Genomic DNA, 26770 nt, shown 5'->3' with positions numbered 1-26770 from the left:
TGAGAAAATAATCTTTAATTGCAAAGATGCCTCTTCCCTTCATTTCTCCACTTTGGAGCATGCTAGCAACATCACAGTCTTCCTCCTGCACGAGTCAGCGGTGTTTGCCATATCGGTTGAAGCGCTTGTACAGGAATTTAATTCGCTTGTTAAGATTGTGAAGGTCATCTGTAAACATAAGGTGCCCAACAAACTTCTTCTTTCGGATGCAGCGCTGCAGCTCATTGCCTCGCCAGCCCTTCAGCCACTTGGGGGCAATGATGAGATCCTTGGGGTGTGCCTTGAAGTCTCCTATATGGGGAGGAGGGAAAGAGACATCATGGTCATTGTATGGGAGGGCTACATGTACTCCATGGTTTCCAGGTAGCAGCATGACTCGCTGGTGCACATCCTACCGGGTGCAGAAGAACATCCCCCAACAAACTGTATTTAATCTGCTCTGTGCCGGACTCTGTGTGCTTTGAACCTCAGCAAGGATAATACCAACCTGTGGTCAGGTGACATCCCTCCCCGTCTGCTGGTCCTCCTTTGAAGGACAATTTATTGTGGAAGTCGTGATTTGAATTTCCTTTGTTAGATGTGGGGTTGGTTAAAACGACAACAATTCTCCAAATGGGGCAGATCTGGAGCAAAAAATAATATTGCCACCCGTTACTCCCATACCGAAGGGAAAAGGTGCTACGTCTTGTAAACACCTTGTGACTAGTGCAGCAGGAACTCCACTCGCGGCAACCAAGGGAAAATATTGCTGTCATATTACGGTTCTATCGAAAAAAAATTGCATATCATGATGGAGGGTTTGGAGGGTGCAGGGTTTAACATGCAGTTTCTATTTTAACAAACTGTAAACTGTGCAAACTTCTCCAGGTAGGCCGATATGGAAAGTGGGACACAATGAGTGGAACGAGCTGGGATGACCAGCACTAGAAAGAGACTTCTCAGTGTCTTTACACCCATTTTGTTTCCTTGGATTGTCATTGGGAGTCCTGTCCCTGTGACCTACTAGTTTTCCATTTTTAAAATGTGCTCAGGCTGCGCTAGCTTTGTTATGTTATGTTTAATCTATTTTATGTTATTTTGCTTTATTTTCCTTAGTTCAAAGTTGTCAGGAATTGCGGGGGGGGGGGGGGGGTGACTCGCTTTTTCTGCAGTGAGCAACAGGGCTCACGTTTGTATTCCTTCTGCCTGCCCCGTTAGTACTATTTGGTGCCAGATTTGCAGCGCACAGCACCCGTCATCTGGAATTTGTCCGACAACAAAGTAAGTCTTCCTTGTCTCACTTACTCACAACATATATCTTCTCTTTTTAAATCCACGCTTCCCTTAGGCAGATATTTCCACTCCTAACAGGAGAGAGAGAAAGAGAAGAAAAAAAAAAAAATAAAAAAAAAACACACACACACACACACACACACCCCCCACCCCCCCCCCCCTTTCAGCAATATTAGCACTTGTTGGGTTAACTCCGCTTCTCCTTACGTAACTAACCCTACCTCCTAATCAGCATGCATGTTAATTAATGTGCTGGTACTCCATAAAGACTATATGGACACCCACAATCTCATTCAAGATGCACATCTGGATCGGTTATTCATCGAAGGGTTTTTGACTCATGTAGCATCTGACTTGACCTGGCTTCTACACCTGGTTATTTGGCTACGCACATCCCTCACCTCAATAAAAGGGGAGTGGCCTAGATGTAATTTTAAAAGCTTCCCTAACTGCATTACACATGACTCTTGATCCTTTTCTGCATACAAAACAGAAGGTACTAAGATCACCATTGCTCCTACTTACTCACTTAACTGCATTCTACCATGTTACTCTCCTGGCTCGGCTAGCACATTTTGCAGTTTCTTAGCAGAGTTCCTTTCTCTAATCAAACTTGGCTCCTCTCGTTGCCTCCTCTTAGGAAATTTAAATATTTGGGCAACCTCCGACCTTGCGGACTCCTGCACAGCTTTGGGATTAGTACAACTCATGACTGGTCACACAAAGTATGCATGACTTATCATAGACATTCAGTTTGCCACTTAAACTTAGTAGATTAAACATGGACTGATCACTTGGCCTTTACCTGGTCTCTCTGCCCACATTCAACCATCAGAAGTCCTTTAGACTCTTTTTCACTGTCATCACTCTTGATACAAACTAGATAGAGTAGTCTTACCACCATCCTCAATTTGGATCTAACTGCATCTCGCTCTGCCCCTTTGCCATTTTAAATGCATAGATCCTTTAAAGCAGTGGTTCTCAACCATTTGTCCTCTGTGGACCACTACTTTATCATTACTGGAACCCGGGGACCCCCACTGAATCATTATTGGAATCCGGGGACCCCTCTACTGAGTCATTACTGAAAGCTGGGGATCCAATCTGTTTTTAATTACATTTTCCAAGCAGTCACAGACCCCCTAAGGAGGCTTTGCAGACCCCCAGGGATCCCTAGACCACAGGTTGGGAACAACTGCTTTAAAGCATGATGATCAAGTTACTCTAAAAAAAATTCCTTTGCCACTGTGGTTTAGCCTCAGCCCCTGGCTCTCCAGGGACCTCGAGCTGGAAAACTGCTTTGTATAAAAGCAGTAACCATAGTGCTCTAACTACTCTACTAAAGCACACAATAGGCACTTATTAGTGCTTTGATTCTATAGAAAATCCATCTACCATGCCCAGGAGCAATAGTCTGACGCTTTCATGCCTCTGCAAGCCAACTCCCACACAGATCTTTAAACTTGTTTCATCTTAAAGTAATCTGATCTGCTCTAAAATTCCTATTCAACCTCCAAGGCCTCTGCGACCTTTTTCGCCTTCTTTCACAAAATAGTGATTTAATCTGCAGTTATTTCTTAGGGGATAATGGACCACTGCTTACCCCCTTCTACCAATTAACTGGTTTCCCATCCCTACTCTTATTTCTTCCAGCATCTCGACTGGACCATCAAACGTAGACTCCCCTTTTGACCCATATCCTCCATCCCCTACCTAAGGCAATTAGATCCACTGTAGCTAATCTCTGGAAACTTTCTATGGCCAGCCCGTCTACCCCCTTTGACTGGAAACAAGCACTCCACAGTTAAACCCTCACACCTTCTCTTCCAGATTAAAATTTTGAAAAACACTTTACTTCTGTGTTCGTTTCTGGAACCCAGGAGAAGTCTACCCTCCATTCAATACAGTTTCCTTCCACTGCACAGTAAAGGAAACAGCACTCTTCTATACCAGTGACGAACTCCGGTTTACATTAGATTAAGGGCCTCACCAGTTCTTAAACTGTCCACAACTTTTGAAATGGCAGCACACAAAATCCTGCTATTGCGTCTACATCACACTAGATTTTGAGAGAATACTTACGCCTGGACTGCTGACCATCTCAATGAATGATCCCAGGGAATAAAATGTTCACCCTCCCACTCTGCCTTTAGCAAACTCGAATATGGTGTCCCTTAAGGTTCATCACTCAGCCCTACACTCTTTAATGTCAATGTTGCTACACCAGTCAAGCGAGTTCCCTTTCATTTCTTGTTTTATACTTTTTACAGATGACACAAATCTAGCTCCGGCTGGATGGTCACGATTCTTACAACTGCACCAATTTAAAGAACTTTCTCACTGCAGTAGTCACCTAGATAAGTCAAAACTTGTTAAAATTCAAAGAAGACACACTTCCACCCGAGATGGTGGCGGCACTGAACTGCCTCCTCACAGCTCCAATCAGGACGTTGAGTACTGAAATGTAAAGAGGTGTTTCCCAGCTCCCACAGACTGCGCAAAGTGCCTGATCATACTAAGAGCCAGGAAAGATCAGTATGACACTCCCCACTCTCTTGCACAGATCCAGTCTGCTGAGGTGAGCGCAAAGCTTAGGGAGGAGTGGCTCCAAGATGCAGATTACAAGGAGGAAGCAGTGAACAGAAGCCACTGGGACCGGCCCGCCCAACAGGAAAAGTAGTACTGGACCAAGGCTTCAGCCGGGGGCAAATGTAGTGCAGTCCCCCAACAGAACAGTGGCAATATCATTGGTGCCAACAAGTATTGGAAGAGGGTGCAAGGCTAGGATTCCGGCACTGTGCATGGAGAGCCCATCAAGGGAAGCCTAAAGAGGCGAGAAAAGATCTGTCTGCCCAATACAGCCTTCTGACCTTTGAAGGAATTTTGCGGAGGAATTAGAAGGACGTATGAATACAGCAAAGTCCCCACTAAAGCTGAGAGGCGATTGGGACTGCAACAAGGTGCAGAGGAGGACCTGAACTCAAAGGTCTTGGGGGGGATTGCACCAGGAGTGGACAGTCCAGGCCCTGCCTGTATGACCACACACAGAAGATATGTCAAAAACACTAACCGGCAGTGACTGAGTCTAACAGAAGAAGTGAGCAGGATGGCAGAGAAAAAAAGTGGAAGTGGGTGTTTGACCCTGTAAATACAGTACTATGCAACAGTGAGTAGCAACATAGTAAGTGAGACAATGATTTTGATGACAGCCAAGAAAGACAAAAAGAAACTCTGGGGGATGCTACAACAGCACAAGATGCCAAGGACCTATTTTCAAGGTGAATCCGAGGAGTATGACTTTCAGGTTAACTTGCTGTAAGTGTAAGGAGGTCTAAGTGCCCCAAAATACAAAACAGTGTGGACTTGATCTTTGATAACAGGACCTAGATATAATCAGGGCCACTGGAATTATGCGCGCTTCGATTTTCACATAATTACATATTTGCCAGATAATCCATCATCTTCCACATAATCTGCAGATTTCACCAAAACAAATTTAGTTTCTAGCTTTAACGGTTCAAAAAGTTATTTAAAATGCATTGACACGTTGCAGCGCAGTGGAAGGCCCTTTGCTAAGATAGACTGCACACCCTCCTGTTGCTTATTGCTATAACTGGATGTTAAACTGGTACTAATGAGGTGCAACTAATGCCCAGAGAGTGTTACCAAGTTTAAAAACAATTAAGTAATGAAGTAATACTAATACAAAATGTGCACCACACTTTGCCTTTTGCGGCCGTATAATTTACTCAACCCCGCCACATAATTTGGCCCTCTCCTGCCACATAATCCAAGTTGTTCAAAAGGCCATTTACCGAGAATGGATCAATTTTGAACGAACAATAAAAATGAGTCACTTCATTTTTGGCACAAGACTGAAAACTGCTGGTGTTGCCATCCTTTGCAAGCAAAGTACAAACATAGTCCCTGAATATGGCAAGTGTGATCCTGAAGTGAGACACCTTGTTATCAACATAGAGTAGTGTGTAAAGTTTTACACAATTATAACTATAGATGGACCCAACAGACGGCAGGAAGCATTCCTAGCGAAGCCTAAAAGGGAGCAAATGAGGAAGTTAGTAGTGAATCTTTTTATGGAAAGAAAATTCATCAGTATATTGTGGGACTATGTTTAAACAGATAATCACACAACTCAAACATCATCAAAGTAATGGCCAAGAGACTGCAAGCATTGATCCTAGACCAGGGTCTGACGGCTGCTTGATGCCATCCCTTCCTTCCTGCAGCGGCAAGAGTACTCATTCTCCCAGGTACACATCTAGAATACTAGGCTGGATTACCTTTCTTGTACCCAAACCACTTCTTAGTAGACTGCATGGAGCACCCATGGCAGTTATGTCAATCTTGGACCATTCCCACCAAACAATAGAATAGGTAGTTGGAGAAAGACAGAAATCCAGAGGGAGATAGACACTGTGACCCAGGATACGAAAGGACCCAGGCAAGAGACTATAAATGAGCCAGGGAATCTGATAAACCCGTTGCCCAACCAACAGTGGGATGCGTGTAAAACGACGAGGGCGAGCACCATTGCCCTATTAGCTACGGTGGGAAAGAAGATCTGTTCCTAGAATCTCGGCTTGTTACGAAACTAAATAAAGCAGAGAAAAAATAAATAAACAGAGCACTAACACGGAACAGGCAAAGAAATGGTGGCGATCAAAGACCAAAAACACACCCCAAGAACTCAACAGCACAACTGACCCTGCTATGCCTAAAGAATGTTTTAAAGAAAGGTCAATTATGAAAATGAACTTCCAGCGATGAGCATGAGAGCCGAGAGATATAGAACCTTAGTCACCAAGTTTAGATTCCCAGTTGGCAAGTTGATAACAGGTAAAAGGCAAATAGGGACTTATTCTTCTCCTGGTTTAAACAAATATAATTACCTCAAAAGAATCATTGGATGAGGTTTAAGAATACTTAATTTGGGCCATGAACGTTTCATCGTCCTCTGCCCCCACGTGACATTAGCAGAAAGAGGAAATGGATAAGCCTATAGAGGCACCAGAAGTACTCTTAGCCATGAAGAACATGCTCCAAACTAAGGCCCCCCAGGCCGGATGGGCTTACAGACAGTTTTTAGTGTGCCGGCTTTTAATTAACAGGCTGACCCACTTTTTCAACTCATTCACAGGTGAGGTGGGTGTTACAATTACAAAGCACAAAGCTGAGATCACACTTCTACTCAGACCAAGGAACGAAATGCAAATTCTACAGACTCACTGGACTGTTGAACACTTTACTAAGGTCCTAACAGACTGGACAGAATCCTCCCATTCCCAATCGACCCAGATCAAGTGGGTTTTGTGTGAGCTAGACACACTCGAGATAATGCATGAAAAAAGTCACCCATCAGGTAGAAAAGATCCAGTTCAAAGGAAGGAAAACTGACTTTTCCTCATGGTGTTGGATGCAGAGAAAGCATTTGACAGGGATAGTAGGGACTTTCTTGAAGCTTTACTGCGTAGTATAGGATTAGGGCACACAACGAGAGGGACGATATCAGCAAAATATCATTCAGCAAAAGCACACATTAGTTAGATCAGAGCATGTTCTGGAAACCTGGGACTTCAAAAGGGAAAAGGATAGGGTTGCACCCTTGTCTCTAATTAGATTTGTTCTGGTGATGGAGCAACTGGAAGCCCATACATAACCAACCACGACCTCAAAATTATTCACTCTAGTGATACACAACACAAAGTAAGCCTTCTCGCACATGGTGTGATTCTCTCCTACACAGAGACAGAGCCATCTAGCAGCAGACCTAGACATTGCAGAGACATTTGATGAGGTCTTTGGGTTAAAAAAAAAAAAAGGAGATACAAACCCAAGATTCTAATTTTCTCCATCCCACAGTCAAGCAAGACGAGTTTCATAGATCAACTAAGAGTAAATTTTCAGTTTTTGACACAATAGCTATCCCACTGCACAACAGTGTGTTTTGGGAAGAGTTGGACAACCAAATCTTGGGATCAGAGAATGTGCAGATACCCTAGATCTCCATTTTAACTTTGTTTCTAAACGCCCCTTTCTCAGTGAGTGGAATCCATATGGTGTCAGGAATCTTCAACAGTACTATGCTTCACCTCTATGATGCAGACCCACAAATGATACAACAGAGACAATTGTGGACCCACAAATGACACAACAGAGTCAACTGCTTGTACAATAGATTTGGAGATTGGTTCTTACACATATCAACACCACTGTTGTGTTCCCCTACCTTCAGTTTTGGAGCTCAGTATTGTTCCGGAATTGGGATAATCGACTCGCTTTTGCTACCAAGTCACCTTATTTTAACACCCCTACAGAATACTAATTAATTCCAGAAACAATTCATTTGATCAGAACTTTGATAACCTAAGTCGTACCCTTATGTCTAGGCACTTGTCCTTAAAAAAAAAAAAAAAAAAAAAGGTAATGGGGGCTGAGGAATGCAAGATACTCTGAGCTGACACTCTATCCCTAAGTTAAGAAGATTTTATATTCTTGAACAACATTAAGCAGCAGACATTTTTGGGGTCACCATTGTTAGAGCATTAATAGAGCTAATAGTCCCCAGACAAAATTATTCACATTTCGCCCACAACAAGTGGTAAATAACTGGCAGGCAAAAAATTGATGAGCTGAACAAATGGCATATTTCATAAACTGAGAGGTCAGCAGAAACATGAATTTGGAATTTACATAGATAAGAGTGACTTGCTGGAGGTATCAAAGAACCGCTTGCCAACAGAGTAGGTGACAAATGTGGTAACATTAAGGTGTGGGAAAGCATTATTAAAAGTAGGCTGAATGATATCCACTGACTATGATTGCAAAACACATGGACTCTTTCAGTTTAAATATAAATGCAAGTGTTTTTCTTGAAAGTCACCAGAAAGTGAGGCAATCCAAAAGAGATTTAACAACAGCAGTATTGGACACTAATGCATAAATCAGATAAGCTTATCAGTGAACGAATGAAACACAGGACTCCTATAAACGTGAACAACCCTAGGAAACAAACGAATATGCTTTAAAAGGTTCCGAAGAATCATCGGGTAGCATTAAACCTCATCAAGAATGCAACCATTTTTTATCATCAAGGGATTTATTTTAGGAAGCAGGATATAAGTAAATACAATTAAATGCATGATTTGATCTCAGCTCAAGAATTTAAACTGCCCCTTTCACCATATGAATAGCCTACTGCTACATGGCTTATTGCATGGATTTCAGGGTTCTTTGGGGAAAAAACTGAGAAAAACAAATCGATTTGGGAAATACAACTAGGTATTTTCATTTGGAAATTCCTTTGCTTTTAAAAAAAATTTCAGCATAGGCAAATGCATGAGCCTGTTGTGTTCTTTAGCATGTCAAACAGGTCCTCTAATACACAAAAATACCACAGTTGCAGAGGGCCATGTTCATTGTGTTACCAAAGCCAACCGTTTCTGATGTGTTTACATTGTTAAAGTATGGCTCATCTCCAGTTTGTTATGTGTTAAAAGTAGTTGCCTATCAGTAATAGTAAATAGCCAGATTGACAGTTGTGGTTATGAAATCTACAACAGAACTAAAGACTTCTTAAGAGCATTTAAACATATTCCAGAACAGCCTCCCAAACTTTAGGATTATTTACCTCTAGGGTTATTTCCAGGTTGGCCAAGTAAATGTATTTATAATTAATTTCTTTATCTAGCAGACTGAAGAATTATTAAAGCATGACAAAGATGACGGAGAAGATCGTGTATAAAGCTGGCCTAGTTTTGTGCATGAACAGCACAGCTGAACATAAAGTACTGGTACTATAAAATGTAAGAAATATTCACATGGTTGTTTGCGGAGAAGAGTTGTTCCTAAAAAAGGATGTGGGCAAAGCTTGAGAATAAACACAGTGAAGAACACCACCAAGAAGAAACCATTGGTCTTAATAGGTGATAGATGTGTGTTATGAGGAATAAGCCCTAGGTCTTGGATTTTTAAAAATATATTTTTTTAATTTTAACATCCGTTATAACTACTTTGAGTATAGAATATATAGAATGTATGAAGCCTTTAGATTACCAGCCATATCGTCATCACAAAGTAACTGATTTCAGCATTTTGCCAAAACACAGACAACTGATTAATCTTTCCTAACTCAAGCTTTTTATACCATCCGTAGGTTTACTTGGTACCAACTGTGTTGGCTGTCTAACTTTAATGAATCCTACAGAACAACAAACCGCCTCGTTCTTTCTGGTTCACTAGAGCATAACCAATTGGACAAGTGTGAAAAACACCTGAGAGCAGCAGCCCTTTTCTCCGAGAAGGTTGCAATTTCAGATTGGGGCTTGGGAAATGTAGTAAATATGACTAATAATTTCAGGCCAACACAAGTCCAACCAGGTAGCCACAAAATCCCTCTTTTGCCAGACAAGGAATGACAAGAATTTTTTTTCCAATCTCTCTCTCTCTCTGTAAGGCACACTTCATCTCAAAGTAAAGGCTGAAAAAAGAAAAGGGAAATAAGAAAGTATTTCCTGAGAAGGAATGAGGCAAACATGTCCCTACGACCAGTACATAAGAAAAACTTCAACCGATGATTCAAGTGAAGTAAGAAGCTCTGCCATGTCTTCATGAACTCCATAAACCACTGACCCACAGCAATGGAGGGTAAAATGCATTATAGGCTGATCCTCACCTTTAAAAACCTCTCTCAAAAGACACCTTTCATACTAAAGCTTTTTACTTGTGTATCTTTTTTTATTTTCTGGGTGCCAATGTACTGCACAGTACCGAGTTCCAGCTTTCCTTTCACAATGATTTGTCGGGTGTATGTTATTTCATCTTGCAACATTTCAAAGAAACAGTTCCTCAGAAAATGTTCATTCAAATCCATGTCAATGTAAGATTGTGATGTGTCTTGAACTGAAATAGAGTTAAATGTCTGCCTTGAAAACCTATATTTATTTTCAATGAAACTATATTTTATTTTGAAAAGAAAAAACATATGCATATTTTGTATAAAATATGTTTAACAATACCTTAAACCAAAAATACTCCCAAGTTCAACCCTAACATTTGATCCCACGCCTACTACAGCCCTATACTTAGCCTTATCTAAGCATTGCGCAAAACTCTACTAGAACCTTCACCCCGTTTATTACTAACACCGTAACCTAATCTTCACAGCCCTGACCTTCATACCTACCCTTTGCTTGTTCTTTAATGAATCCCTGTCTCTTACCTTAACACTTTACTCTTATTGTGTCCCTAACCAGAACCTTTACCACGATGCTAAACCTGAACCTAGTTGTATCCTATACCCTAACTTTGGCTCAGTCCTTCACATTATCTTGATTTTGGTTAAATGTGTTTCTCAGATTTTTTCCAATTGAGTGCTTTAACTGAAATGTCTCCTCCTAAAGTTTATTGGGATGAAATTAAAAGATACCAAAATCTTGCAAAGGATCTACATTCTGAGATATCACCTGTGCGAGAATTTGTTTTACTATTAAACCCTCTGCTGTTCTTAAAACTATGAGTTATTTAAGCACAAAGTTGTGCATTGGCGAAGACAGCTTGGTGACCCTCTCAGTAACGCTAAGTGGCCCACACAGCACTCTGAAGTATCTCTTTGGAATCAAGTAGTCGTCATTGGCCGAGGCCACCCGATTGTGGTGGTGAATCAATGCATAACATCGGCACCTATACTGTGAACACCTCCAAACCCTAAGTTGGCCCCCTAAGCCAAAGCCTTAGTTTATCTTCTAGCCTTGGAGAACTTTTAGGTGCCTCCCATCAAATTTTGATCCAGAGCCCATCATTTTGTGCTATACCACTGAGGTTAATCTGTAAACAAGTAAACACCTAATTTTGGGTTCTGGCCTCAAGCTTTGGCAAATCGAGATAAATCTAACCTTACCTAAAATTCCAATGTTGTCATAGACTCCAAACATCGCTCTCTTCTCATTCCAGCGATCTACCACCTTTGGCTCGGGAAGGCAGCTTATGCGCTTCACAGCAGAAGAACCTAAGTAGAAAAAAAAAAGAGCAAAGCAATAACATATCAATGGGTTCTGTGATTCTACAAGCTGTGCTTCCACTGGTGCAGTAAAATCTAGAAACCATATCCAAAGAACACAGGACTAGCTATACTTATTTACTAAGAGATCTTCTCTCTTCCTTCAATCCAAATGACCTCATTTATGCCTCTCTACTAGCCAGAAGACCTTCTGGGACCTTCACCTTCGAACAGATTTTCAACCCAACAGCTTGAAACCAAACCCAGTCTACCTCAATCCCTGGAAGTGGGCACTGTACCACAACCATAATTCCAGAAGCCATCTATCCGAGGGCATCCTTAAGCAGACATGTTTTTCTAACAACATCTTGGTTAACGTTCAGGGGCTTGAAACACCAAACTAAAGTTTTTCTGGGAGGCTACCTTAGAGGACGAAAAGCATCAATCACTCCTGAGAGCACCCAACCTATTGTGAAAGCACCCTTTTAAGTTATCCCACAGTGAGTGACCCCCCTTTCTTTCCATCCATCTTTCTGTTCAAGTAATCTCCTTGAATTAAAAAACAGACAAAAAGGATGAAGGAGCGGGACTTTTACAAAATATCTACTTGTCAGTAGTATGTGGTGGCACACTAGAAGAGATTAGAAATTTTCTAAGGGAAGAACGTTTAGGAAAAATGCATTTTGTAATCACTCATCAGAATTTTCATGAGCAAAGAAACTAAAGGGTACATTTGCTCATACAACTCACAAATGTTTTCTAGGAGTACAATTTCCAGGCCTTCTTTTGCAAACGCTTGTGAATTCCTGTTTCCAATTTAGAAAAAGAGAGAATATTTTAATAAATAAATTAAAACCAAAACAACTAAAGTCTGACTGTTCAAAAGTTTAAGTAAAAAATAGTGCCAAGAAGCACACATCATCAAACATGGTTATCTGATTGCGCTGGACCAGGTCAAAGTCTAAAATGTAGGTCAACTGTGATGGAGAGCAGGTCGGATACAGGGAACAGGCAACTGTGGGAGCTTTACCTTCTACTTAGTCCAGTTCCACGAAACCTCAATTGGAGCGTCGTGTTGGCAGGGGACAAGGTTTTACCACTGGTCTTAGCTTTGTGCTGGGGGGAAAAAAAGTCAGGCTGTTGTTGCTCATGAGAAGAGCACTGTGAAGGTTAAGTCTGGAGTCGGTAGCCGGGAGGTTGTGTCAAAAGTTGTATATAGGTCCAGCAATGGCGTTGGTGAAGTCAGTCTGCAGTTGCGAGGAAACAGGGAATGGTTCTTTTTCAATGCAAAGAGCCCAGAACCTCTGGCCTTTCACCTGGAGTCCAGTTTTTGCAGTTTTTATGATTAAGGAGTACACTCCGATTCCAGTTTAAGGTTCAGGACCTGGGGAGGCACCTCTTGTGAGTCTGTTCTCACTCCAGCTGAAGCAAACAGCAGGGTTCATGCAGGTCCTGTTGGTGCTGGTCAGCTGTGCAGTTGCAGGGAAGCTTGTTGTGTTTCTCTAGCTCAAACAGAAGGTCAGCCAACCGACCCATTGGGTCACTTCTGGGATCGCGGGTTCAAGACAAGTAGGTCCAGTCGTCCTTCAGGCCGGAGGGCAGTCCTTCTTTTGAGTCTTCACAGGTCCAGAGGTGTTCGGATGAGTGGTTCTGAAAGTAGCACATTTATACCCAGGCCACCCCATGTGTGGAGGTCACACTCTTTAACTAGCCCTATTCTAGTTCTGGACAGCTCTTCCCTTTCCTCTGGGTTTGGTTCCAATCTGTCTAGGGGAACATAGAGCAGGCAAGCTCAGGTGCAAGCTACATTTGCCAATGACAAGCTAGGCAACTTCAGAAGTCAGACATTAGTTGGGCACATCCCTCAGACAACACTTTGAAGCTCAGGAAGAGCTGAAACAATCCCACCTTCTCCGGGTGATCCTGCTCAAGAAGAGAACACCCTTCCCCACACCCAAAGCCCTTTTGCTCCCTGTCTGGGAGGAATACATATCACACCACAGAACTGCCATTAATAGGCATGGGACCCTGAACACTGGCAGGAAAACAAATTTGGGTTTAGGCAGAGGAATGCTAACTTTTTAGGTAGTCGTCTTCCGAAGGCCCCAGCAAGTGCATGTTAAAGTCGCCTGATAATACGAAATTTGGCAAAGGCTCCTCCATTAGTACTTTTGTTAATTCATCCCTGAGCAATTTCACTCCATTGATCTTATCACATGGATCAATGTACACATTTATAAGCACCAGTTGTAAGTCATTATCATCACTTCTTTTAACCACTCTAGTTGTCTTTGTATCCAGTACCTTGGCCGCATAAACGCTCTTTATTGAAGTATATGTTGAAAGGCCACATCTTGAGAATTGAACAGTTGTTCTAACCAGATCTCTTGTAGAAAGATAGGATTACAACTTTGGAACTATTGCAATAACTGAGAATCCCTTGTTTTGTTCCCAAGGTGTTAATGTTCCAGTAGCATAATCGCAGAAGTATATTATGCTCTGGTGACTTTTTTCTTCTGAGTCAAACATTATTACTCAGATTGTTTAATGTTTTGGCTAACCAACACCAATCATCAAATGATGAAATGCCATTCTTGACTTTCCTCGCCCTCCAATCGTCACCTATCTCCTTGAATACTGAAGATGTGCTGCGAGACCCTATGAGTACAGATTGTGTCCTCGTTGGAATGAATGTTCTTTGTGTCTGGAAGCAGGTAGCTGGGTAGCCTGTTTCCTGTAAAGGCAACACATTGATGCCAAAGGAATTTAATTGTGCTTGCTCGCCGATTATCCTCTTTGCTAGTTCAAGCGACGCCCAGGTCTCTTTTCTAACATTCTCTGGGAAGTGTTTGTACTCTTTAAATTCAAATCACTTTCAGGTTGTGGGATTTTAAATCTGTGAGTCAGCTAATTGGAGTTAGTAGTAGCACAATATTCCCTGTATTGAGGATGCCAAACCCACCGGCCTCTGGACTGATATTCGAGGATAAACAAGGTGTTTCTAGTTTCTGGCTGCATCTGTGAATCATTAAAGCAGTTTGCGTGATGTACCTGTTCTTCCGCTTTCAGTAGACTTGGTACCCCTATCTGTACGGAATTCAAGGTACTTTTAGTAGGTAAGATTGTCGATGAGGGTACCTCTGGTGTGGCTAGTATCCCGCCTCTGTTTTCCTCAATGTGTGGTCATCCTGGCTGTTTCCTCCCCCACTCCCTTGGGCCTCCTCAATTGTTTAGAAGTTCGAATCAGACTAGTTATAGGTATTCCATTTGTTAAATGCTATTTTTCCGCTGGTTCCCCCCTCCACTTGGCTTCTGGTATTACGGGGTCAGTATGGAAGAATGCCGTTATACAAGTCATCCTTATCCTACCCTTCCTCTTTTGTTTCTGGTGTTGCTTTGAAGAGCATGCTGCTAACCCTGCTTCGCCCTTCTCTAACTGCTCTACCAGAGGGGGGTCCTTTCTGGAAGCTGATTCCCCCACAACTAGATGAAAGCCCATCAGTTCTCCGTACCTATATGCTTCTGTAAGAGCTTGTTCTGTTCTTGGACATTTTCCTTGGTCATTCTTTCCTTCTCAACTTTCTCTGCCTTCTCGGCTGTTTGGTCAGTTGTTGCATTTCCTGCATGAGGCTATCTGAGCTGTTTCCCTTTTGGAGATGGCAACCTCTATCAGACAGGAGATCACCCTTCACAGCTGGTAGTGCTGAGAGTTGATCAACTATGGCAGTGGTTCCCAACCTTTTGACTTCTGTGGACCCCCACTTTATCATTACTGGAACCTCGGGACCCCCACTGAATCATTATTAGAATCTGGGGATCTCCTTACCGAGTCATTACTTAAAGCTGGGGACCTAATCTGTTAAGATGATTTAATTTTCTAAGCAGTCGCGGACCCCCTCAGGAGGCTTCGCGGACCCCCAGGGGTCCTCGGACCACAGGTTGGAAACCACTGAACTATGGTGATACATACAGCTGCAACATGATTGAGTTAGTTGTGTTTCAGCCGGGACCTTTCAGATTAAATTATTCATGGAAGCCATATGTTTTCTGTCCCTTCCTGCTTCTCCCTAATATTTTTTAGTTTCCAGCAGTTTCCTGTCCTTCAAATCAAATCAAATCATTAACATTTAAAAAACGCGCTACTCACTCGTGCGGGTCTCAAGGCGCTAAAGGAAAAAAGGGGGGGTTATCGCTGCTCGAACAGCCAGGTCTTTAGGAGTCTCCGGAAAGCGGAGTGGTCCTGGGTGGACCTGAGGCTGGTGGGGAGGGAGTTCCAGGTCTTGGCCGCCAGGAAGGAGAAAGATCTCCCACCCGCCGTGGAGCGGCGGATGCGAGGGACAGCAGCGAGTGCGAGGCCAGAGGAGCGGAGGAGGCGGGTGGGGACATAGAAGCTGAGGCGTTTGTTGAGGTATTCCGGTCCCTTGTCGTGGAGGGCTTTGTGTGCGTGGGTGAGAAGTCGGAAGGTGATCCTTTTGCTGACTGGGAGCCAGTGCAGGTGTCTCAGGTGTGCGGAGAAATATTTCCGAAGTAAATGAAGCTACCAGATCTTCCCACTCTTGCGTTGTCAAATATGATGCATTTGATACATCACCAATTGCAGTCTCAATATCTGAACTCTTGGGCCTCTCAGAGGGGAAGTCTTTGTCAAGGGGACTGTTGGAAGACTGTTTTATGGAAGTAGACAGGAAAGATTCACTGAGTTTACCTCCATAGCTTGATTTGTCCTGAGGTGATTCCAGTTTGATGGTACTCGGGAAGGTTCATTTGGGTGTAAATAAGTTGTAGTAACCAGGTAATCCGATTTACAACTGCCTGGAAATTCATTGACTTATAGGAATTTTAGGCCAGGGCTTATTGACAAACTTTCCTTAAAACAGGACTTCATAGAGGTTGATTTGTTATCGTATGTTGGTCTCTCAGTTTCCACGTGAGATATTAAAGGTGCACAGAGGTTCTGTAGTAATTGCGCAGTAGTAATTAAGTTTGGTAATATAATTTTTGGTTCAAGCGAAGCCCTTTCAGTCCCTGCCATCTCTAGGAGTATTGCATCATCGCAATCATTTCTCTGTATAGTTGATATTTCTGAGGTGACTCCTGCTGTACAGTGATCAAGAGAGTTTGCTTGTGTCCCCCAGGGCCGTGTTTATTGGTAATCCTCCAGACGCCACTATTCATTGGTAGCCTCTAGTCCCCCGGAGATTATTATTATTTTTTTTTTAACATTACTTACATTCCCTTCAGTCAGCATAACTGGGTTAGGACCTAAGATGCTGGATGTTCTATAACCACTGGTTGGAAAGGGGATTGAAGACCACTGAGGCCCTTGTTGCTTGAACATAGCACACTCTCTACATCCTTCACGGAGGAGAATTTTATGTAGATCTTTGGCTGGTGCCCCCTCAGTGTGGCGGTTGTGGCTGGCTCTAAGGCTACCAGAATTGGGTTAGGGGGACGAGCCATTATACTCACCTAATGTTCTTTTTTTAGTTGCTTCATTTGTCCCTTTGCAAATACTTTTCATGTATTAGTTACAAATAATCCAGTTTGCCTCTCTCCCCCGATCTAATATTGGTGCAATCTGCCTAACTAGGCCTCTCCCAAGCTTACCTACTTTAGAACTCCTTGTGAACACCCTCAGTTCTACAAACTTAGATCTGGGCAAGTATAGGCGGATAAGTGAATTGATCGATATCAGGGTTGCTAGTACACTGGTTTGCTCCTTATCTACGCGTGGTGAAGCACACCCAGCGGCAAGCTACTTCTCTTATTACTGACCAACTGGGACTCCCTGCACCCTCAGCTGTCAGGTCAGCTGGCGAGCTGGCAACCAGGAGCACGTGACAACATTTGGCAGTTTTAGGCTTGTAATTCGTCCAAGTCCTTCAAGTCTTTAAGTCTTGAATAGTCTTTAAGATCTTCTTGCTCAGCTGGGTGAAGCTCAGTGGGATCCAGAGAATCCAGAAATAGTAGATGGATAAGTGGATGTGTTTTAAATGCCTTAACCTACTTTGACCTATGTTGGCCACCTGTTACTTGCAGGCCCACTGGGACACTCCCCAATTGCTGGATGCAGCTGCTGCTTGCAGAATAAAGTAAACTTAGAGAGGCCACGTTTCTAGAGCGTCCCTAGAGTGCGGTCTCACCCCCTAAACCTTTCCAGGGGGGCACAAGCACGCTTGTAAGGAAATGCCTCCTTGGCATGATTACCCCCTGACTTTTTGCCTTTGCTGATGCTATGTTTTGAATTGAAAGTGTGCTGAGGCCTGCTAACCAGGCCCCAGCACCAGTGTTCTTTCCCTAACCTGTACTTTTGTTTACACAATTGGCACACCCTGGCATCCAGGTAAGTCCCTTGTAACTGGTACCAAGGGCCCTGATGCCAGGCAAGGTCTCTAAGGGCTGCAGCATATCTTATGCCACCCTGGGGACCCCTCACTCAGCACAGACACACTGCTTGCCAGCTTGTGTGTGCTGGTGAGGACAAAACAAGTAAGTCGACATGGCACTCCCCGCAGGGTGCCATGCCAACCTCACACTGCCTATGAAGTATAGATAAGTCACCCCTCTAGCAGACCTTACAGCCCTAAGGCAGGGTGCACTATACCATAGGTGAGGGCACCAGTGCATGAGCACTGTGCCCCTACAGTGTCTAAACAAAACCTTAGACATTGTAAGTGCAGGGTAGCCATAAGAGTATATGGTCTGGGAGTCTGTCAAACACGGACTCCACAGCACCATAATGGCTACACTGAAAACTGGGAAGTTTGGTATCAAACTTCTCAGCACAATAAAAGCACACTGATGCCAGTGTACATTTTATTGTAAAATACACCCCAGAGGGCACCTTAGAGGTGCCCCCTGAAACCTTAACCAACTACCTGTGTAGGCTGACTGGTTTTAACAGCCTGCCACACTCGAGACATGTTGCTGACCACATGGGGAGAGTGCCTTTGTCACTCTGTGGCTAGTAACAAAGCCTGCACTGGGTGGAGATGCTTATCACCTCCCCCTTGCAGGAGCTGTAACACCTGGCGGTGAGCCTCAAAGGCTCACCCCCTTTGTTACAGCACCACAGGGCATTCCAGCTAGTGGAGTTGCCCGCCCCCTCCGGCCACGGCCCCACTTTTGGCGGCAAGGCCGGAGGAAATAATGAGAACAACAAGGAGGAGTCACTGGCCAGTCAGGACAGCCCCTAAGGTGCCCTGAGCTGAAGTGACTCTAACTTTTAGAAATCCTCCATCTTGCAGATGGAGGATTCCCCCAATAGGGATAGGAATGTGACCCCCTCCCCTTGGGAGGAGGCACAAAGAGGGTTTACCCACCCTCAGGGCTAGTAGCCATTGGCTACTAACCCCCCAGACCTAAACACGCCCTTAAATTTAGTATTTAAGGGCTCCCCTGAACCTAGGAACTCAGATTCCTGCAACCTAAGAAGAAGAGGACTGCTAAGCTGAAAAACCCTGCAGAGAAGACGGAGACACCAACTGCTTTGGCCCCAGCTCTACCGGCCTGTCTCCCCCCTTCTAAAGACACTGCTCCAGCTACGCTTTCCCCAGGGACCAGCGACCTCTGAATCCTCAGAGGACTGCCCTGCTCTAGAAGGACCAAGAACTCCCGAGGACAGTGGCCCTGTTCACCAAAGACTGCAACTTTGTTGCCAAAGGAGCAACTTTAGAACGACTGTGTTTCCCGCCAGAAGCGTGAGACTTGCAACTCTGCACCCGGCTCGACTTGTGGAGAAACACTTCAGGGAGGACTCCCCGGCGACTCCGAGACTGTGAGTAACCAAAGTTGTCCCCCCTGAGCCCCCACAGCGACGCCTGCAGAGGGAATCCCGAGGCTCCCCCTGACCGTGACTGCCTGACTCTCAGATCCCGACGCCTGGAAAAGACCCTGCACCCGCAGCCCCCAGGACCTGAAAGATCGGAACTCCAGTGCAGGAGTGACCCCCAGGAGGCCCTCTCCCTTGCCCAGGTGGTGGCTACCCCGAGGAGCCCCCCCCTTGCCTGCATCGCTGAAGAGACCCCTTGGTCTCCCATTGATTCCAATTGAAAACCCGACGTGTGTTTGCACACTGCACCCGGCCGCCCCCGTGCTGCTGAGGGTGTACTTTCTGTGCTAACTTGTGTCCCCCCCGGTGCCCTACAAAACCCCCCTGGTCTGCCCTCTGAAGACGCTGGTACTTACCTGCTGGCAGACTGGAACCGGGGCACCCCCTTCTCCATTGAAGCCTATGCGTTTTGGGCACCACTTTGAACTCTGCAACTGACCAGCCCTGAGCTGCTGGTGTGGTAACTTTGGGGTTGCTCTGAACCCCCAACAGTGGGCTACCTTGGACCCAAACTTGAACCCCGTAGGAACTTTAAAAATTGCACTAAGTGTCTAGTTTTAAAATAGCTATATGTGTTTTATTTGAAAAGTATATATGCTATTGTGATTATTCAAAGTTCCTAAAGTACTTCCCTGCAATAGCTTTCATTTGAGATATTACATGTAAAATTTTAACCTGTGGTTCTTAAAATAAACTAAGAAAAGATATTTTTCTATACAAAAAACCTATTGGCCTGGAATTGTCTTTGAGTGTGTGTTCCTCATTTATTGCTTGTGTATGTACAACAAATGCTTAACACTACTCCTTTGATAAGCCTACTGCTCGACCACACTACCACAAAATAGAGCATTAGTATTATCTCTTTTTGCCACTATCTTACCTCTAAGGGGAACCCTTGGACTCTGTGCATACTATTCCTTACTTTGAAATAGAGCATACAGAGCCAACTTCCTACAACGCTCTATCGGAGAGTCCTGGTGGGGTTCCTTTGAGGTGAATGGAACAGGTGGAGTGGGTGCTGGATACCGGAGATCAAAGTGCTGGCAGGTTTCAGAGAACAGGGGAGCAGGGATGGGACCGGACCAGCCACAGGAGCAAGCTGCACCGGCCTACTGCCGGCCGCTTCTGCCCCTGCAACAGGATCCACAGCTGGTAGGCCTGCTGCCTCCCCCCACCTCTGGACTCCCACACTGCCTCAGGCTTCTCCCGCCTTCTCACCGCCCTGCGCTGGGGGCCCGAGGCCAAAGGACTCCCCCGGCCCTCCACAACCGCACTTGCACTTGTGAACCAGGTACTGGCAGAGAAGACCCTGGGTGACACAGGGTGTGGCAGGTGGTGCAGAAGGTGCAGAGCGAAATGCCAAGCTGGCCACCAGTAAGCACAGTAGCGCAGATCGCAGCAGCGTCCTCTCACTGTACTCCACCCCTCAGAGTGTGCGTAGCTGCGTAATTCCTTTTAATGCAGGATGGCTGTGAGTAGCACGAGTGCTGCAACCAACTAGTGGCATTCAATTTACAGGCTCTCAGTATAGAGTCAAGGCTGATTTGCATATAGCTAGGTCAAAACTGAGGCTGTATGGTGAGCAAAAAAAACACTGGGTTGGGATGCTACCCCAAGCAATTGACAGTGGTTAGACAAATTGCAAGCATTCCTCCCATCATTTTTTGTGTGTTTTATGTACCGCCATAAGTGGCAAGGGTATGCCCAGACATGGCTCCCGTACTCACTGTGCCACTGGAATCAAGCTGTACCTGGCCGATGAGCCTGTATCAGGGCACAATCGGTCCTAGTTTGCTTTGATTCTGGTTCAGGGAGGACATGGCCTGGCAGTTCATGCTTTACTGTTCCAATGAGGAGCAGGGTCAAGGCAGATTTGCATATAGCTAGATCTAAACTGAGGTGGTATGGTGAGCTAAAGAACGATGTATTGGGATGCTACTCAGCGACTGCCAGTGGTTAGACAAATTTCAGGCATCGTTCCCATCACCTTTTGTGTGCGACATGAATAACAATTTTACCACATTTAGAAGGGAGAGCACAAGCACTTTACCACTGCCTGGCAAGAGTAAAGTGTACAGAATCCGAAAAAGCAACCAAAACTGGTTCAGCCCCTGCGCACCAAACCTTTCTAACAGAGAATGTCAATCATGATCAGGGACTCGACAGCTGGATTATTAAATCTCTGGACATCATTTTGCCACCTTCTGCACTTCAATCAGCTAGATCCTTCTCACCAGTTCCCTGGTTTAATTAATCACTTTGACTAGGAAAAAAAAAACCTGTAATAGACTAGAAAGACTCTGAAGAAAGTATTACGAGAAGGAATTAGAAAATAACTATAAACTAGCACTTAAAATCCATAATGCAATGTGTAGGAGAGCCCAGGCCCCATTTTATTTTGATAAAATCACGAACACCCACAACTGTCCAAAGACGCTCTTTAAGATGGTTAGAGATCTCTCAGATCTCTGAAATGTGTATCCAGCTCCCTCGCTTTCTCGGACTCAGTGCAAGGCAGTGTGCCCAGTTTTTCACTAAAATGGTGGTAGATATCCATCTTCATCGATCTAAAGTTACTATGGGCAATTTTTCATTTAGGGACAGTCACCGCTACCCACTCTTCAAATTCCACACTACAAGATCTTTTTAACAGAGTGAGGAGACTGATGCTATTCCTATCATGTCTTCCTGCCCCCTCCACGCCCCCACCCTTGATCTTTCCACCTTTCTATTATTTTTACAATCTATCAAGTCAGGTTCCCCACTGGATCCTTTACCACCTTCAAAGCTTTGCCTGTTGAATCCGACAGTACTACAGGTGGTGTTGAATCTTTAGAAAACCTCTTTACATGAGGGCTATGTTCCACAGAGCTTGAAGCATGTGATGGTTCGTATGGTTTTAAAAAAGCCTAACCTTGACTCTTCAATTTGGTTGAATTTTCAACCAATCTCTTTGCTACCCGTGCTCTTCAAAATTTTGGAGAAGCATGTGAATGTATTGTTTACATCTTACGTAGAGGCCCTCGAGTTTTTTCATCCTTCAGAGTCACAGGAGTCACAGGGCCAGACAGCACTGAATCCGCCCTCTTTGGAGTCACCGAATATCTTAGACGACTTATGGATGAGGGTGGTACAGCTGCGCTTATTCTATTAGACCTTAGCGCAGCCTTTGATACTGTGTCTCACTCCATCTTGCTTGAACGTCTCATCTCTGGGTCTGTAGGGAAAAGCACTGGCCTGGTTAACATCCTTTCTCAAGGACAGCACGTTACTTGTCTTCTCCGCCAACTCCAGATCCAAAATGCTGGCCTTAATCTGTGGTGTCCCACAGAGTTCTGTACTAAGTAGTCTGCTAATTAACATCTACATCAGCCCTTTGGCAGACGTAGTGGAGTGCTGCAGTCCGACACTTTCTTACATGGATGACATCCAAATTATTTTTTCCTCGTCATCTGGACCTTCTGATCTTAACCTGGGCTCAAGTTGAGGTGCTACTTTGATGAGTGGTAACTCTCTCATGTTTAGTGACGATAAGACAGGTCATGGTCCTGGGTAAGCACCCTCAAATCTGGGGCTCCCAACATTGGCTGGACTCTTTAGGACCTCTCCCCAATCTGTCCCCCAAGGTCAAGTACCTCAGCTTTGTTCCTTGACAAAGAATGAAGACTCGGGTGTTAAGGTTACCTCAACTTGTTTTGATGTGTTAAAATGGGTGAGAAGGATCATCTGGATGATTCCCAAATCTGCCAAAGGACTTTAATTCAAGATCTAATCCTATCTAGATTGGATTATGGCAACATCCCAGGACTCGAAAAATCATTAAAATGTTACTAGACCTGCAGGTCAAGCAGCTTGAATAATCTATTTGACCTAACTGTAAAGTACTTGATCTGGAAACGGGTATCAAATTATGTGATCCTAGGCAAATATTGTATTTTACAGACGCCTTTTTCTTCATTCTCACATGAGTGCACATTCAACTATGTGAGTTCAGCATTTCTGCGGTTAAAAAAAAATCCTCTTTTGTTTGATTAAATATACTAAACATTTACGCCAGGAATAATAAAATCGAGCCCACATATGGGTACACATGATCCATGCATGACTTGCCTCTTAGTTTACTAATAGCTTTGCCATCAGAACAGGAGTGTTTCTCAGTTTATGTTTAAACACTCACTTTTAATAAATATATTACTAAAGCATGATGTGGTAGCGCACTGTCATTTATAGACAGTACATTTCCAAGAAATGTCCAAAAACCTTCCCACTAACTTGAGCTTTACTGATAAAACTATACAGTGTATTAACAATAATCTGTGAAAATTGGGTACCAGAAAACATTTATCATTTGCACATCACCATGTAAAGTGTTCTGACATTTTTTTCATCCTATTAAAATATTTTTTCATCACTCAGAAGTACAAAAATGGTCTTTCACAGCTAATGAAATATAATTTGGAATGTTTGTAAAGTTGACTTAGTTATATAAATGTTGTGTGTTAGGAAAAACCTGATACCAAAAGCCTTTCATTTCACATTGGTCAGGCAGTTCACCTTACAAAATCCTGAAACTCTGCAGTCACAAGGGAAAGTATTTGCATTGTCTCTGATAAAAGAGCAAATGTCACAAGAATAAGATTTAAAGGCATCTTAATTGCTAATTCAATTTCTGACTGAACAGAACACCTGTTCTTTGTCCACTTGCCAGAAGGGTCGAGTGGAATTTAAAAATAGCTCGACCTCATACAATAAAACTCGCCATAGCAAGTGGTCAAGTAGATTTTTCGAGCCCTGCATCCTATATTTGGGAATCTATCAGGCATTTGCAGATGGTTGGGAATTCGGCAGCCATATTGCTGTTTCAGCATCCTAAACACACCTTAGTCTCGCATCACTTCTTTAAACCGCATTGGCTACCAGACCCTAAACAAATTCAATTTTAAGGCTCGCTGCTACATGTTCAATGCCAAAGCTAGAATAGGACCACGCTACATTCAAGATCTAGTGACATCTTACACCCCTTTGCGTTCCTTGAGGTCTTCCATCCTGGCCTTTTATACTGTACCCAGGTTCCATCCGGCCCGGAAGGAAGGATGTTCCTTTGCAGTTTTGGGTCCGAGACTGTGGCATTCCCTTCCCAATCCCTTAGGGTCTGTTCTTCTTTGCCTGCGTTCCGCAAAGGCTTGAAGACAAGAATATTTTAAAGTTGACAATTTGTTTTTTTTGTCAAAGGTGGATACTTGATGATGGCAGACATCTTTATAAAGGGTGACTAGGATGGGTTGTTCCAGCCATGAAGGCAGGGTATAATGAGTAGAATAGCCAATACCACATGCTGCTTTGGGGTGAAAAGCAAAGCCCGACTTTATTGTTCAATATTGCAAGGTTAAAACGAAGCTGATTTCACAAAACAGAGGCACTTCTAATGAGTTAAGTTTAAAAGGTTCCCACTTTTGCGATCTCCCTCTTAATCTCCTATTTCAATGTTATGATAAAGTCATCATTCCAATAGGGGTATAAATGTATTCTCTCTTTAATTTCGACCCAGGCAAGAAGAATTTAGTTGCTGAAAGAGGTATATTCTGATCACAACCAGGACAACTAGAGATTCTCAGTAGCAGAGAAAGCGGTGGAGCATGGCAGATAGGTAAAGTGTGAGACAGAGGTCACTGTCCAATATTTAAGACTATTCAGGAGACGGGATGATGAAAATGTATTTTAACTTACTTGATGAAAAGGTCCGGCATGCGCTAGTCCATGGACTGTGAAATGAGGCAAAGCTCCGCACCAACTGGAAGAGTGTCCCCATGGATAATCACTGAAAGAGTACGAGAGGAAGAAGTGACAAACTGTGGCTGGAAGAAAGGTGAGCTCCATTAAATTACAATAACCAGTGTAGGAGGTAGCCCTGTGCTCTCTCTCCACACATTAAGAACCTTGTCCATCCACCACACCCTATATCACCTTTATCTCTAGCACTGCATCGCCACAGCTCTACCGCATTAACCTCAACCGCACCCAAACATTTCCATTCTCAAGGCAAACTCCCTGCACCAGCACCACAGTCACTTCTATGCCAGCATGTTCAATAGCCCTCCATCAATACCCAGCTTTTACCATCTGTACTCACTCATTGTTCACCACCAGACCCTCAAATACCATCAACCCACAGACAGGATGTACTTATTCCATGTCTACTGACTCTCCCTCAAATTCCACCACCTCCAGCCAGACGGTTCTCAATCTTAAGACTTTTCAATGGCCTCCTGTCTTTCGCACCCACCACCACCACCTGGTCAGCCATCCCGGACTAACACGTATGTATTGAATACACCATACTTATTTCACTCATGAAAGGGTTAAAGACTAATCATTATCCTTTGGCATTAAAGGAGAAGGAGGAGAAAACGTCTATTCAGTACCTGCAATACACAAAGCTCTTCCTCACTTTACCAAACTGTATAAGGACTACCCAAATCACTTTTCTTCGCTATACTTTGTATTCCTTGAAATTACAATTTAAGTAGAGCACCTCAAACAAATTCAAGTCGGCATGTACGCTATGCAAAAAAAAACAAAAAAACTCAAGCTGTGTTCCTCGCATATGGTCATTAGAACATTGGCTGATATATTTAAAATCACGCATCCGACGTCTTTGCGCAGAGTATATCCGAGTATTTAACTTCGTGTTTAAGCAGGTTTAAATACATGTAACTCAATGCGCTGAAATAATCTGATCCAACTAAACATAAACACACTTCAGATGCCGAAGAAGTAACATTTTTAATTTAAAGCGTATACATAAAACAATCACCTCTATTTACAAGTGCCTTCGGTAAATTCGGCCCCTCAGCCGTTGTCCCGCATTGATCTTTAGCAGGATGACATTGGACCGTACTATAATCACTTCCGGTTCTCGTAGCAGCCAATCACATGACAAAACATACTCTAGTCGTCATCTGAGAGTAACAGGGGCTCGTACTTCGTAAAGTGAGCCTGGATTGGAGAGTTTCCGGCACCTCGGCCAATCCAATTGCCTAACACTTTTAATCCAGAAGTGTGCATTGGCTGTATCGCCCGCACGTGCTTCTGCGTGTATAAGTGGTGTGTTTACGAAAGCTGGCGGAAGTCCCACAGCCGTAAGCGGGCTAGGTTTCCTTTGCGGTCTTGCGAATGATATATGTCGACCTGCTCGGGGGACTTAATAGTCAAGTTTGAGCCTGGTGGTGACAGTTGTTTTCGAGGTGGACAGGGCTGCCGTCCTCGAGTCTGTAATATTTGAGAGAAGAGCTGACTGGGGTTGTGAAGTTGACTAATGCTGGGACCCTGGGTCTCCTCGGTGACTGGTTAGACGACGGGCTGCTCAGATCACAGCTGACAGCCTACTTGGGCAGAGTATTACCGCGAGTTATGTAGTGGCAGGCCTCAAAGCCATGTGTATAACTTATACATGCCAATAGACCCAATTGAGTGGGGGGGGGTGGTACAGACTCCAGATTTTTGAGGAAAAATTTGCTATATATTGTTTGTTTCCCGTCCCAAATTGCTTCTTCTATAATGGAAGGTAAAGGTGAAAATGCATTTTCCCTTTTTTTTTTTTTTTTTTTTTTAAATCTGCCACCACCTTCTTTTTAAAGTCTTAGAATGAATGA

The 26770-nt window shown here is 43.9% G+C and overlaps 1 protein-coding gene across 1 annotated transcript; it reads right to left on the bottom strand.

Annotated features, from left to right (window-relative positions):
• Positions 1-26064, bottom strand: MRPL51 (mitochondrial ribosomal protein L51). The gene is made up of 4 exons (XM_069243113.1): positions 25933-26064; positions 24846-24936; positions 11189-11296; positions 1-291 (listed from the first exon to the last, which is right to left on the bottom strand). Exons 2-4 carry the CDS (start codon positions 24925-24927, stop codon positions 95-97), a joined length of 387 nt encoding a protein of 128 aa, XP_069099214.1. The 5' UTR covers positions 24928-24936; positions 25933-26064; the 3' UTR covers positions 1-94.
• Positions 26065-26770: the final 706 nt, after the last annotated feature.

Source organism: Pleurodeles waltl, chromosome 7 (assembly GCF_031143425.1).
Source record: "Pleurodeles waltl isolate 20211129_DDA chromosome 7, aPleWal1.hap1.20221129, whole genome shotgun sequence".
Classification (NCBI taxonomy): Eukaryota; Metazoa; Chordata; class Amphibia; order Caudata; family Salamandridae; genus Pleurodeles; species Pleurodeles waltl.
The sequence above is the reverse complement of the archived record's forward strand: the minus strand, read 5'-3'. Positions and strand labels throughout refer to the sequence as shown.